General features: G+C 42.7%; 1 protein-coding gene across 4 annotated transcripts in view; it reads left to right on the top strand.

Moving 5' to 3' along the window:
• LOC135494012 (uncharacterized) overlaps window positions 1-15,681 on the top strand; it is a 133,563-nt gene that overhangs the window by 45,608 nt on the left and 72,274 nt on the right. For all 4 annotated transcript variants that reach the window (XM_064781742.1, XM_064781741.1, XM_064781743.1 and 1 more), the window contains 2 exons: window positions 4,347-8,321; window positions 13,085-13,121. In XM_064781742.1, the coding sequence (XP_064637812.1) occupies window positions 4,347-8,321; window positions 13,085-13,121 (4,012 nt within the window). The remainder of the gene's footprint in view (window positions 1-4,346; window positions 8,322-13,084; window positions 13,122-15,681) is intronic.

The following is a 15,681-nucleotide window of genomic DNA, read 5'->3' as shown; positions in this document are numbered from 1 at the left end:
ACTAAGTAGTTTGTCAGCATTGCTCTTGACCTATTTCAGGGCCTGTCATAATTGGAAAAAATGAGTTTAAAATGATTGAATATAATGATCTATGGTCTATTCTATTATGTTCCACGCAAAACAAGAGAGATAAAGTTAAATACTCAAATTTAACCCTTCAAACATATATGAAGTCTAACCTGTAATGTCCCAAACCCAATATTTTTACAATTTTGCCAACATAAAACGAAAATGTGCTGAGCAATGACCTTTTTTGTATAGTATGGAATAAAATCATCAATCTCAGAGCCCAGAAGAGGATTCTACATAGCCTTGTGTTATATTCCTTGACTTCCTTTCCTTGAACAGCAGGCAGACCCAAAGCTGAATTTTTGGGAAACTGGACAGATCCAAAAACCTCCTCGGCCACCGGACGGCCCCAAAGACTGCCTGGGAAACTTGGTGACTCTGAAGACTTTCTGGGACACTGGGTGGCTCCAGAGACTGCCTTGGGGCACTTGGTGGCTCCAAAGACTTCCTGGGGCCCTGGGCAGATCCAAAGACTTCCTCAGAGACCTGGCGGAGGCAGAGGCTTCCTGGGACATTAGGCGGATCCAGAGACTTCCTGGCTGACCAGGTGGACCCAACACTGAGGGAAAGAGAAAGCAACCGTTCCTCACAGTATGGTATTGGAGGAAGTCACCTGGACACATCATTGCTTTGAAATCAGACAGGATTCGAATAGCAAGAGCATTATTCTGGCACCATCCAAGCCCAGGCTGCCTCGAAATAAAATTGGTTATGGAATAAAGCTCATTGACCTTGGAGAATTTCGTAACGAAGAACACTTTGTATCATTGCACATCATGTGTTATACACGAAGTGGTCAACAGGTTTTAAACATGTGATAGGGGAATATAGGCTTTGTAATAGGGGTCCAACTATTCCAGTATCCAAGGAAGTTTTCGTCAGTAGGCCCTATTGCTAAAAGCAAACGGGTGTTGTTTTGTGATGTAATACTTCAGCCCTTGGCATGTTGAGGCATTGAATCCTGAAGCCTTTCACTGCCATCACACACTTTTGGCGTGACTGTCATGACGAAAAATATCACAAAACTAATACCTCTATTCTGCCTTTAAGTGGCCAAATGACAGTTGGCTGTAATTACCGGCATCAATTTGCCCCGGTTCGGTGTGTGTATTATTGGCCTATCATTCAAAGGCAAGCTGTATATATCGGGAGGCAGATCTAGGTTTTCAGACCACTTCTCTCCCATATATTATTTCCTGTTCGAGTCACTTCTGACATTTGTGTGGATTTTGTACCATATTTGTTCATGGTTTGGGCATATTCGAATGGTTTCTTACTCAAACTTCAATTGTGGTTGGCAACTTCGAGGTAGGTTCAAAATATTGTTTAGGGGACAATTTGATATTTTTGGCATGCCATGGATGATGATCCATTTGGAGAAGACTACACTGCCCAAGCAGAATGCAAGGAACAAGTCTGAGTTTTTGCCTGTACAAAGGCAAGGATCCCGGAGTAGGCCTTTTCGAAGAAGACGAATCAGAGCCATATCAAATCAAAAGTGTACACTCAGAAAACGTCAGAAGGCCGAAGCCGACTTCGGACGATGCCACGAAGCCAGGTGACCCTTTGTGCCAGGGGAAACGCATGACTGGTCAGCGCCCAAACAAACTTCTTCGAAAAGGTCGATTGTGAATTGTTGCCAACTCGGGTGTCAACCCCCTGGAAAAGCTCTGATTCGACTTCGCAGTTGAAAATTGCAATGACTCATGATGCAAATTTCTGTGAGGATATTCTCGGAATAAGTTAAGGCCTATAGTTTCATCTGAATGTTGAAAAGACTCACAGGTGGATTCGTAATGCTCAACACAGAGACAGTTCAGTTCTGGCTTGGTTATGTCAGCCTTGGTAATGCTACACACAGAGACAGTTCAGTTCTGGCTTGGTAATGTCAGCCTTGGTCTTGCTACAGACAGAGAAAGTTCAGTTCTGGCTTGATAATATCAGCCTTGGTAATGCTAGACACAGAGACAGTTCAATTCTGGCTTGGTAATGTCAGCCTTGGTAATGCTACACACAGAGACAGTTCAGTTCAGGCTTGGACATGCTACACACAGAGACAGCTCATGCAGTTCAGGCTTAATTGTGACCAGCTCTACCAAAACTAGGCGCTTGTCGCATCTGAACTTGACAGGTTGATACGGACTTGTTGTTCATTTCCCTATTGTAGACCTTTTGTGAAATGTGACCAAATCAGTTTGTAATAGATTTCACAAAAGGTCTACAATAGGGAAATGAACAACAAGTCCGTATCAACCTGTCGAGTTCAGATGCGACAAGCGCCCAGTTTTGGTAGAGCGAGTCACAATTGTGATGCTACATATAAAGACAGTTCAGTTCAGAGCTAATATAATCCTAATAGGAGGGTGATATGCACAGATACTGTTCAAATATGTCAATTGTCCATGTAATGGCACATATAAATATATCCCTGCACATATATGGACCAGACAACATTCAACTCTGTGTTGTGCTGTTGTCTTTAATTATGATACATGGGCCTGATACATTTTATGCAGGCTGTTCTGCCGATTTTGATATATCTGGATATCTAGAGGCAGATCCATGTGAAGGTGGCCAAGGTCAACGGCACATTTTATGTAACATCCTGTATATGCAAACCAGACAAGCTTCCAAGTCATTTGCAATGATACTTGTGTCCCGCTGTTGACCTCTCTGTTTCTGTGCCATTTTTGTTGGAGCTCAGGGTGTTTGTTTACAAATGCCAGACGAATGTGTTGGTGACATTCCAAGAGACTTTGATTATTTTATTGTGCCATCAACCTTTTAAAGGTTTGTGTGTTTTATGTCTGTGACTAGGAAAATATCGGATTCTGTGGCTTTTGACGTCTTTCCTTGGATGCTAGGATAGGCCAAAAAATCGGCCAGAACGGGGTTTTCAGGATAGACATTCTTATTTTAGGGGGATTCAGGAAGAGCAGAGAACGATGTTAGAATTCGGCTGAAATTGCTTCTGCTCTGGGGCCAACGCGCCAACCACTGGGCCATAAAGGAATTCCTCCATGCCCATCGGGTTAGGCCGTGACATACACCTTGGGGTACTATACGCTTGCCTCGGGTTGTAAATGATCTTAAATCTGAATTGAAATTTGATCGAGCTTGAAGATGACCACCATGGTTGAAAGATTGGGCCAAAAATAAAAAATCTCATCGGGATCAAGAGTGGGGTCACATGGGGTCAAAAGACTTTATTCGTGGTTTGAATTTGTTTTCCTAAGGGCTTTGAAAGGGCCTAAGTAATTCTATTAGCTCAGTCAATACTGGTAAACCCTTTAAAGGTAGGCCTGTTACAAAAAATCTATATCATGCTCGGAATTAGAAATTGAAAGTGTGTGCATATCTTCTTTAAAAATGGCAATATTAAGAGTTGACCACAGGCACCAGCATTTTGGCCAGAACTTGTAATCACAAAGCAATTCATTGAAAATGAAATGAATGCCAGTTTTAAGGTTGGGAGGCTGTTCTGTGGAAAACAAAGAACTGACTCCCACCCTTGAAAATGGCACTGACTCTTTGTTTTGAAATAGTTCTGATTGCTTTATGATTTCAAGTTTCAAAATTTCACGTCACCCGCAGCGAAAGGGTTAAGCTGTTTGATTTGATTAGATAAAATGTTTCAGTGTTTTAGGAACTGCAGGCTGGTCTGCAAAGCTTGGGAGAGCTGTTGACATAGTTGACATCATGTTTCCGTGAGACATTTGCCCTTTAACCCTTGTACAAATATACGCTGTGGTCAGCGACTATGTATATTGAATTTACATTTATTAATGTGGTCAGTTTATCTATTTGGTTAAGCAAGTGCTCAGCTGGTGTTATAGGCCTATATGTATAAGCGTAAGGTTAATGTGTGACTGTAACATGCTTGAGCATTTTGATTAACAGGTGTTTTGTCACATGATGATTATACTTGAATTATTCATTTGGGATATGTATTCATAATATAAGGTAGGAGAGGAATCCAAAGGCCTTCTTTGGAAGGATGAAAGTTTCCGAATCGACCTTTTCATATGAAAACATCTTTCGGATTTTTGCACCTGGCATTGTCACATCCCTGAAGGATGTACATGTAATTAACGCTTCTCCATGTGTTTCTTTCCATAATATCATGAAAAACTTTTATCTTGTAGCAAATTACCGCTGTCCAAAGCAAAGGGGAGTGATAATTCAGGAATTTTATTATGATTGAAATACGTAAACATGACTGAGAACAACTGAAAATAAGTTTTTGTCTCAAACATTTTCTGATCTTCTCTTTGCAGGATTTCCGTGCCATCTTCGAGGAGCAGCCACTAGAAACTCAACTGAAGAAGTTAGAGTTACAACTACTGGTGCCCCCTATAGTCAAAGCAGAGAACAAGGCTTCTCATGAGAATCGGCCGGAGCATCTACCGAGGGGACGTCGACGACGGCAAAAATCTAAAATGGAATACGACGATGACCACGGAGATTCAAATAGCGAGATTTCGTCGGATTTCTACACGCCCCCTAGTGGCAGTGACATGGACTTTAATTCACCTGGTTTTGCGTTTGGGAGCGAGGTTAAACCAACGTTGTCGACGCCTTTCAATTATAAACCAGAGTTGAGTTATTTTCCTGAGGAACTCGAGGTTAATGTGGAACAGAAAAATGAGATGGGGTATATCGTCAGTGAGACTGCATCATCCAGGGGCTCAGCGCCTGGAGTCAAGGTTGATAGTGCCGTTATTCTTGACGAATGTTTGTCGCCAGGTGTTGGAAGTTATACGAATTTTCCATTCATTGACGATGATTCTGCCGAAATTGACGAAGCGCTGTTAAGGGGACTCCTCACGCCACAGGATTTGGATGAGTTGGTTCCGCATAAAGTGTCCGAGACAGTCGATATTGTGTTATCCAATGAGAATGCGCGACCGATTGAGTTTGATACAAAGGTCGTTCATAGAAATATCATCCTAGACAAGAGCATGGAGAGTGATCAAGATATGGCTTTTTATTCCGCGGATGAGGGGATGGACTCCTCGTTTGATATGAAATGTGTAAAACCTAAAACGAGGCCCCGGCCAAAACCGCGCCGGAAGAAATCTAGCGGTTCCACAGAGACCGAGAGTAGTACTGGTAGTTGTTCCTCGGAGGGTAGGCGTGTAAGTGATAGCTTTATTTGTGATTTGAGGCCTAGTAGATCTGCTAAGACGGAGGCAAAGCGCGTATCTTTAGATCTGAAATTAGGGATTTCTAATAGCGATCTGAATCCGAGTAGATCTGATCCGTCAGTTTGTGATAGTGGTGTTAAAGCCACAACGACTTTGGAAAAGAATATTAACCATAGATCTGAGAAATGTAACAAGGAGAAGGTCTTGTTCGATAATGCAGAGCGAGAGGTGGAGGAACCAGGAAGTGTGCGGTTACATAAACCGGATATTTCCGCGGTTTTTGCTTATATTGAGAATCAAATGCATAATGAACCGGTGGACGATCACATAATACAGGATGACGTTTTCCGTGAGTCGGATGTTAAGTTGGAAAATGTCGAATTTAAAGAGAATAATTTGTCGCCGGATTCGAACGAAATTGCTATGATTGATGTTGGGATTGAGACGGAGTATTGCGAGGATTGGCGAAACAGTCACAGTTTTAAGCAGCGGAAATTGTCACCGATTATTGATGAGGAAATGCCAAAAGAATCGTACGAGTATGTGAGGTCTTTGACTGATACAGATTGCCCACCCATGGCGCCGCCTCGGAAAAATAAGCGGTATAAAAGTATGCGCGAGCCGACCAAAACAGCCGAAGTGGATAATAGTGAGTGGCGATTCCAAAGTTTGCGTAAACCGAAAGTTGCGCAGCCACAGGATGAGAACGATAACACGCTCAAGGATTTCGAGAAATATTTGAGTGTCAACACAATTACGGCACTGTCGAATTTAAGTCAGAAAAGAGCAGATCCGGTTCCAGATGTTGCGCAAGTCTCTGCGATGCATGTTATGACCCTTGAGCCGGATGCTGAGGAGAAGCCTAAAAAGAAGGAAAGTAGGTTATCATTGTGGCAAAAACGAATACGGAAGCGTAGCGCTCCGCCGTCACTTTTGTTTTTCCGACGGAAAAAGGACGGCGACAAACCGAAGGACAGTGCGTTAAAACCAATCCATGATCTCGATAGAGGAAGCTCGAAGGATTTGAATACAGTGCCACCTAGTGGTGTCAGTAAAAATGATAGGTTGGGTGGACCAGCACCTAGGACTCATCACCGGACTTTGAGTGATTACTCTACCCTGCCATCTGGGCCAATGCGACCCTTGCCACCTGTGCCTATACAACCAGTGCCAAATCTAGTCATACGAAATGAAAATACTGATTTTCCACCCACGGGCCGGTTGGCTCAAAAACGTAGCAGTCTACCTCTTGTGCCTAGTCATTCAGAACAATCGACTGCCATACCATTTACGGGAAGTAAGGAAAATATGTTTCGTAGAGGTAGTAAAGAGAGTATAGGTACATGTAGGAGTCTCAAGGACAATATATCTCGGAGTAGTCGTGAAAGCATTTCTAGGGGTAGTAAAGAGAGCATTTCTAGGGGTAGTGGAGAGAGCATTTCTAGGGGTAGCAAAGAGAATTTGCATAGGGGGAGTATTGAGAATCTTTTGAGACGGAGTATGGAGAATTTGTTGAGAAAGAGCCACGAGAGCCTTCCCAAAGGGAGTGGAGAAAACGTCTCTGGGCCTAAATTTCTCGAGGGGGACAGACCAGCCTCGCCGAAAACGGAAAGTCGGTTTGAACGATTGAAGAAGAGGTTGCGTAAACGGAGTGCTCCGCCATCTTTGTTGTTGTTTCGGAGGAAATCTACTCTTGATAAGCCGCAAGTTGCCAAGGATGATCTGGTGATACCGGAAATTGTTGCGGAGGAGGGAAGTAGTTCTGGTAGCGCCATCACGCCGCTGTTGCGGCGGGCAACGACTAAGAAGGACAAGAAAGATAAAGATAAGCGTCAGAGTGTTGGCGATTATGAAAATGAAGTTGATCTTCCGTACCATATACGAAAGCGCCAGAGGAATAAGTGCACCGAAATTAAAGTTAGTAATATTCCTAAGTCACCACCTAATGATATTATTGAGAACAAATACAACCAGCCTGATGTCATCGCGCAAACGTTGCCGACAAGGTTGAGCAGGAAAAAGGAGCGAAGTAAGAATGTTTTGAACGAGGATGGGATAAGCGCGTATCAACATATTGAAACAGCCCGCATGGCGTATGCGATTGCAAGTGTGGAAGAAATGCAAAAACGCCCATATTCGGGAGTCGAACCATGCATACCTGCTCTCTCCTCCCCGACTAACCAGAGGCTGCCTGGTTTGCTACCTGCGGGGAGTCACCCCGGGACGCTACTTGATGCCATGCATCGGAAGTTCTACTCGCATCAATACGAACCTCCGAGCCGGCGACCTGAATCTGTGATTAAACTTGGCGTCCGTGCTACAACTTGTCGCCGTCGTTCACCCAGTAAAAGTGCAACGAGCGTGACGGATTCCGATCAGTCACTCTCGAGCCATAGCGAGACTGGTTCTCCTGCTTATTACAATACTTCGAGGACTAGATTTGACTTTGGGATTCATGTGGATAGGCCACCAGGGTATGTGCGGGATCGGTCCCCGACAAAACGCCACGTGCGTCGACCAAGTTTAGACTCAGTGAGTTCAACTGATCGGCAAATCTCGCCCGAATCTGATACCATGAGCATGAACAGTTTTGTTGCTATGCAGCAAAAATCACGCCCAAGTCGGCGGTCATCAGTAGACTCATCCGATACAACAAGTGTCAACTCGGTTGCGTCTAGTTCGTCGATTCGATCGAGTTCGACGTGTTCCAGCCATCAGGGACAGGAATCTAGTAGTAGTAGCCGGACGGGTGTCGAGTGCAATCTGAAATTAGTAAAACACAAGGCCATAAACATTCCCAGTCTAGCGGACCCTTTTGAATCGTGTAAAATAGACGCAGATACGGCTGAGGATATCAAGCAGAAATCCACAAGTCAGACTAGTGCGAGTTCTCAGAGCACACTGTGTAGTCATGGGTCGCAGGTGCTCCACGGGTTAGGACATGCGGAGAGTACGTCTACCGTTGGAGATGCGGTGCCAGGAGATGTAGGAGATTCGGACGACATGACTTATACGAAATCGCTGGATCGGAGTAAGTTGAAGAAGGCGGCGGATTACGAGACGAGGTCGCTGCCAAATCGGTCACGGAGGAGGAGGAACAGTGCGGTAAGTGTCTTGATTTCTGAAAAAATATTTCGAGAGGTTTTAATACGTGTATTGCCACACTTGCACTTATACTTTGGTGGCTGAGGTACAGGCACTGATAGCTTATATGCACTAATAATACCTTGGTGACAACAACTCCTCACCCCCAGGCTGACAATACCACACTTGCAAGCATCCAATGAACCTAGGGTATGAGTTTAGCTCTTTATTGGTCAAGATGATTGACAATTGTCAAAAATCGAAGAAAAGTCTACCAATCTATTTGCAAGTGTAGTTGCGCGTACACCACGAAATATTGGTGGACCAATTGCACGTACACCACCACATTGCCGCGACAAATTTGTTCGGCAATCCATTGCCAGTACAAATTGCCGGGCGAATTTGTCCCATCAAGCTTAATGGTCCAAATTCGCCCGGCTTGTTAAAAGCTTGGCTTTGTCGTGGTGTACGTGCTAATGGATCGGCAATTAGCTAGTTAGATGGTTCGGCGACAGGCGGCGCTTTCGAAATGGCGCTTTCTGCTTATTGATTGCGCGCCATCTGTTGCCGGATTTTATAACTAGCTGCAGCGCTGGTGCACGTGCTTGGTGGATTTTTGATGGTGCGGCATTGGTTCGCGAACCAAGATTGGTGGTCCATTTTCAGGTGGTGTACGTGCGGCTACAGTCTTGCAGATGTAGTATTGGGTTAATTTGTTCTGACCTGCTGTGGTTGAGTTTGTTGATATGTGCTCATTATTGTGATAAAGATTAATTTTTGATTTATGTTGGACTAAAATTAGATCTGTTTATTATGAAATTAGTTAACCTGATCATGTTTGTGAGGTAAATATATGTCCTGATCATAAACTACGTGTAGCGAAACTGCAAGTGCACCGGAAGTTTACTCACGATGTTGTTAAAGGCCATTTGTTACATATTTGAAACGTGTAATTGAATTTGAAAATTCCGAATTGCGTAAATGCGTCCTGGATATGAATTTTAATGATGCTGTCATGTAGACTGATTGACAAATACTAAATATACCAAGTTTCAGCAAAGTTGGCCCTTTAAAGGGTGAGTCTTGCTGCTGGATTTTAGGCCTTTACCCTCTTACTGCTGAATAGATCCAATAGTCTCTGCCCCTTGGCCAAATTCAACGTTAAAATTACGGCATAAATAGGAAATAAATAATGCGCTAGAAAGCGTTGGACGAGGTCTACATGGTGAATCGACACAACGCACAGTGGAGGTTTGGCTCAAACCGTGTGCAGCTAATTTCAAAAGGTGTTTGTGTGAGACTGTATGGCAAGTTTGGGAAAAAAGCTTTGGTGAAATTGCAATCGATGATTGGCAAGTTTGGTAGCAAGAGGGTTAAATTCAAATTTTCATTCTGCGATTTGGTTTTTGTGCTGGTGAGTATGATGAAATAAGGAGTTCAGTTGCTTCCAAAGAGTCATCATCAGCCACATGGACATTGGCATTCTTCATTGCAAGAACCTGATGTGAGGATCATATAAACCTTGCGGGGGGGGGGGGGCAATGGGAATCTATAGTAACAAAGTTAAGTTGTGTACATAAGATCTATTTTCATTCACTGAACAACTCAGTGGGCGGGTTGAAAGTCATCTCCCCTTCAAATCGCTTCTAAGCCAACAGTGCTTCCATCTGTTGGAAGTTTGTCTACCTAAACTTGCTGGTTCTTCACCTTCCACGGCCGTTAGACAACAATGTGCCTTAACAATTTATTTGATCACATGACTCCTGTGGAATCTCCGATCTGATTGGTTGATCTGCAAATATGACGCCTTCGTGGTAATTTGCATGATTTATGAAGTAATTTCCCTTGACCAACTTTGAACGCGTCGATTATGATAATAAAAGGGAGGGACCCAAATCGGAAGTGAATAATAATTAGGTCATGTTCCAGGAATGGTTACTGCGTAATCAGTTTTTGGATACTTCGTCAACTGGCGGAGAAATTTGCTGATGCGCCAAATCCCGTGCGAGTTTCTTCGATATTTCGCCGGAAAATCAGTTTAAAACAGGTAAGATCGGTTCATATGCCAAGAATTCGTACATGGTTACGAAGAACCCATATTGAGATACTCTTATGAACCAAGAATAGAAACTAGCAAGGCTTTATAAACGTAAACAGAATGATGAAAAGGGAAAATTATATGGTAATTTCTCATCTTGGTGGTGTATGCTACAATGTGGAACCAACTACACGGCTCGTCGATGGTGTAGCAGGAGATTTGCTTGACCAACTTTGAAAATCGCGAGCCCGGGTCTCCTGGTCGTATTCCTTATTATATACCAAGCCACTTTGGTTACTCAACCCGCCGTTGGCGCGGTGGTCGGCAGGCTATTCATAGTAACAAGACCGAGGGATTTCTCCACAAGTAAAAATTACCTAGCTAACGGCCGTGCTTCACGAGCTAATACACCAGCCTGAAGTTAGTTTCTTATTTCTTATTCCTTATTCCTGATTCTCAAGTATGAAGTAAATTACTTTATTCCTTAGTGTTCCAAATGTGACCGCCAAGTCAGTAATTCATTAGTGAGTGCTAAATGCAGTTATTATTGGTAATAAAGGCTATGCTAACCCCAACCATAACCGTCCGAGGAGCGGGAATAAGTAGAATTAGGAATAAGGAATAACAAATAAGTAATCAGCCAGGTACCTCCACTTGCTGGCTCTATGGGTTGGATGGTTGCTTTGAGAATTCCTGTACAGATGGCATCACTGGCCGCAGTTCTATACCGTGGGCCTCGATCGTTTCTCTGCTGGCATGGATTGAATTTGAACGTATGAAAAATATTGAGTTAAGAGCTGAGCGTCAACAAGGACATTATTAGCTCTATAAAAAATATCGCAGTGTAAGTAGGAGGAAACCGGAGACCCCGGAGGAAACTTACGCTGTCGAAAAGAGTCACGTCCCTCTCTATCACATGAGTGTTCCGGGACAGACCGGGAATCGAACTCGGGGCTTCAGAGGTGACAGGGGCTGATGGGCCCACTGTGCCACTCCGACAGACGACTTGACTGTATTTCCTCTCTTCTCCAACAGATTTATTGTAAACCAGGAAATCTTCCAAGCCTTTTTATTTTGCGATAACAATTTCATATTTTTTCGTGGCCGTATACCATATATTTTTGTGTTCATCTGTCAACGCAATTCAAACTTGAGGACAGGTGAAGATGGTGTGTAAGTCTCCAGTTTCTGGGGGGGAGGGGGTTCGGAGGCAGAATATGATGACCATATCTCTTCTGGTGATAAACTTCTTGGCTTGTTTGTGATAGTTCATCCCCCTTGTTGGTAAATTCATTGATTGATGGAGAGGTTTACCAGCATCCAAAGTGAAATGTTGCCCTCTGATAAGAAAGGTGAACAGCAGATTCTATTTCAGGGTGAAGAAAAGTCCATCAGCCTTGAAGAGATCTTCGTGAAAAACAGTCAACCCAACCGTTCAATACCTTTCTCAAAAACTCTTCCCTGCCTAATATTCCCAGGCATTTACTTAATAGAGAGGTTAAGATTTTGATCCGAGAACAAGAACGATGGGGTTATTTCTCTGGTTGACGGCATCAAGTCAAACTGATTGTTTTGTATTGTTGTTTTAAGGCATACCAGGCATTATAAACATACTGCTTCATTTCATTTCTGACAACAGGCAATGCGTTATCTATCGTTTTCTTTCCCGTTCTCGGTCTAATCTATAAAGGCAGGATGAGCCGCTACGATTTATGTGCCAATTGGCTGTATTTGCCTGTAGACTCTGACTTTTTTGCCTATAGACTCTGACTTTGGCCAGAGGTAGACTCCATCACAAGCTACTCATGTTTTTCACTTGGTGAGATCTTTTGCCTGCCCTGCCAAGGAAACCAGATACAAGGAACCTCCATAGGGCTCCATAGGGAATAACAAAAGGGAACACTTCCCGAAGTGTAACACTTCCAAGTGCACAACAAGCGCTGAAGAAGAAGAAAACTATCTGGGCTGAAATAAGGTAGAATGGGGTAATTGTAGTCCTGGTTTATTTGTAGCCCCTGCATTGTTTGATGCATGGGGATATCAATCAATATCATAGACAGGGGCTACAAGTACCCTGTTCTACCTTACTTTGTACTGTTGCTTGGGCCTACTTCTCTAGTGTGTACATTATATACTTCAGTGCAACAGCCTTCATTCATGAAATCAATTAATTCTCTGATTAGCTTGAAGTACATGACTTTGATGTGGCTACCTGTCTGATGGTTGGGATAATGATAATGTTTGGTAATTACTGTTCAATAAAACTATAACTTGTTACAAATGACTGGGATTGTCTATACTGCAGACCATGTACATTTCTATAGAAAAAATTCACTGCACGCAGAACGACTTAGCAGTGGAACCTCTTTTAACAGACACCTCTGTTAGCAGTACACCCTCACCACTAAGGACTCTGATTTTGGTCCCACACTTGACACTTCCATTCAAATTGACCCCTGTAATCAGGAGACCTCTATTTAGGACAGCACTTGTCAGTCCGAGGGTGTCCTTAATAGAGAGGCGCCTCAGTACATTGGACTTCAAAGTTTGTGATGAAATAAAATATTTTGTTCGAATGTTTAAATTTCTGTGCTGAAAATCAAGAGTGCCATTTTGTGGTGAATAGTCTGTGACCAATATTGAATATAGAAATAGAATGTAAATGTAAGAGGTTGAATATCTTCGTGACCAAATATTTAGAAATAGAGTGTAAAAAGCTGAACGTATGTTTGTTTCCTCATTCCAGGATGCAGGTACATGGAAGTCGGAACAAGAAATTCCAGGTAGGAACGATTTATCGATTTATCGATTTATTGTAACTTTACTTAAACTTGCTTAGATTCAGCTCTAAATCTCGACAACTCTAATTTAGTCAATGGAATTTTTGATACAAAAAGGAATAGTGCCAATAGGAAGTGTTTTCGGATTGAAATTGACGGTCAGTATGTATTGGGATTTGCATGTCCTCCCTCATTATTGAGAAACAAATTTATGCTAAGAAGATATACTTTAAGCTCCCTTTCATTATTATTGTAAGATACATTACATTTCTTCTGTCCGAGAAATACATTTGATGCTAAGAAGATATACTATAAGTTTCTATTCATTCCTATTGTAATGTACGTTACGTTTCTTCTGACAGATAAATACATTTGATACTCAGAAGATATACTATAAGTTTCTATTCATTCCTATTGTAATGTACGTAACGTTTCTTCTGTCAGAGAAATACTGGCTGTAGGTCTGAAGTGAACAATCTATGGGAACCGTGTTTGGAAATTCCACAATCTTTTATTTAGGTCGTGCCCCTCAGAAGTGTTTGGGCAGAAGGTTTAAATGTGAAATATCTTGTCCTCCTCCCCTGCTGTTTGCCTCCTGTCCTTCCTTCCCCAGTGGAAGAAAATGTGTCCATCATGCTGTCTTTGGCAGAAGAAAAACATGCAAGAGAGTTAAATAAACTCTGCGACCACCCACCCAAGCTACTTTGGAACTGTTCTGTATGATATACTTCTATAACGATGATATCATATATTTTCAATAGGAAGACTTGTGGGTCTCTATTACATGTAGGAAGGCTGACTTGTTTTCTTCGAAGGAAGTGACATCATTTTGACTAAGTCACTGTGAGTTACTTTCTTGCTTGAGGTGCTGTGTTAAACTACAACTGGAGTTCGGAACACTTGCTTTGAGGCACTTGACTTTTACTGTTCAATATCAGATTTGAGGATTATATTCATAGACAACAGGAAGGATGACAATCTCATATTTAGATTGGCTTTTCTCAAGTAAGTCGAACGTCTCTTTATAATTATTGGTAGGAGCGCTGGCCCCCCCTCAAATTTGCTGAGGGGGGAGTCGGCCCATGGGGGCAGTGTTGAGCATCCTTGTAGCCTGAGTTTCCGATAGACACCCTCCAATGGGTACAACTGTCTCAAATCCCCAACCACTTTTGTTGGAAAATTTGTCATCCCTCACCCATATTACTGAAGTACAATCTCAAGCATAACCCTTTTATAGTGGTATTTATGGACCTCTTGCAACTCGAGTTTGGGGAAATATGATTAAAGTCTGGCCCTCTACAGTAAGAATGATGTGGAGTTAAAAAGTATGGGGCCCTCACAGGGTGGTGATATCTTCACCTATTATGGGGCTTGACTGAAAGACGGGGTCTATTTGCTCTGCGTGGGTCATTATCAGGCATAGTTTGATAAGAATGCTCTACATGTCATTAGGAATGGCCCCCTGGGATTAGAAGATGTGGATTTTTACTGGATGATTTTGGAAGTGATGGCTTCTGGCCGTATAAAGCTTTTCACAAACTTTCTATTGACCATGAGGAGGATGTGAAAGTAATTCCATGTAGTTTTGTGATCTGGATCCGAAGTGAATTAGGCTACATCAGATTGCCTTGTCTCTCTTGCCTCAGTATGTTAGTTTCGTCATTAGTTCTTATAGATGGCAGTACTGTGGTTCTCAACGTTTCCTCTTCCATCTGGACATCATTGCCAGATTGTAAATACCAACTATGAGTGACCTAAACATTTACAAATCACCAATATTTATTTACTATTTGATGAGAGGAACAAAGAGGCCTCTATTCCATTGGCCTCCCATGTGGATTCTGTGAGCAATTTCTTGAATAAACTGGTCTACAACCAGACTGGCTAGACTAGACTATCGACTGGCACCCATAAAGTCTCTCTTGATGAGTGTTTTCGATTAGATGGATAGCTGTGATGTACTTTTGCCCAGTTGCTGCTGATTCTATGACATCGCAAAGGGGCAGCTCGCTAAATTTTCTCAAAATGGCCCTAATCCAGTAAAGGAGAGTTATATTCATAGTTGTAAGACCCTTGCTTGAGAAATATCATTTGCAAGTTAGAAATCCATCTTAGTTGTTGGTTAGGTCTGAATAGAGCTAATTTAGTGCCTATAAAAATCTCATAGCATCGTCAGTGCATGAACAAAGCATTACACGGTGTTGTGTACACTCACCAGTTGACTGAGCCGTTAAAGGGACAACGTGGGTGGAGAAATGACCTGGCCGAGAGGATAATACCCCTGCTTGCCACTGTGTGCCGCCACATGCGGTATCACACTTATGCTGATCTCAGATAATGATTTTCGCCATTGTTCGCCAGAGTGATCTTGCTAGGCAGTGGACATGGCTTGTGAACTTCAGGCTGGCCTTTGGTTTATACAAGTTCAAGCGCATTTTTTATCTCCTCTGGAGATGTCGTGGCGCTGCTGGAATTAATTTTTGTATGAAAAACCAACATATCTCATGCCCAAGTTGTCCCTTTAAGAATTTTGAATAATGATGTATGGAAACTTAATTTTCCC

Source organism: Lineus longissimus, chromosome 9 (genome assembly GCF_910592395.1).
Source record: "Lineus longissimus chromosome 9, tnLinLong1.2, whole genome shotgun sequence".
Classification (NCBI taxonomy): Eukaryota; Metazoa; Nemertea; class Pilidiophora; order Heteronemertea; family Lineidae; genus Lineus; species Lineus longissimus.
Note: the sequence above shows the minus strand (reverse complement) of the source record. Positions and strands in the feature narration are given on the sequence as shown.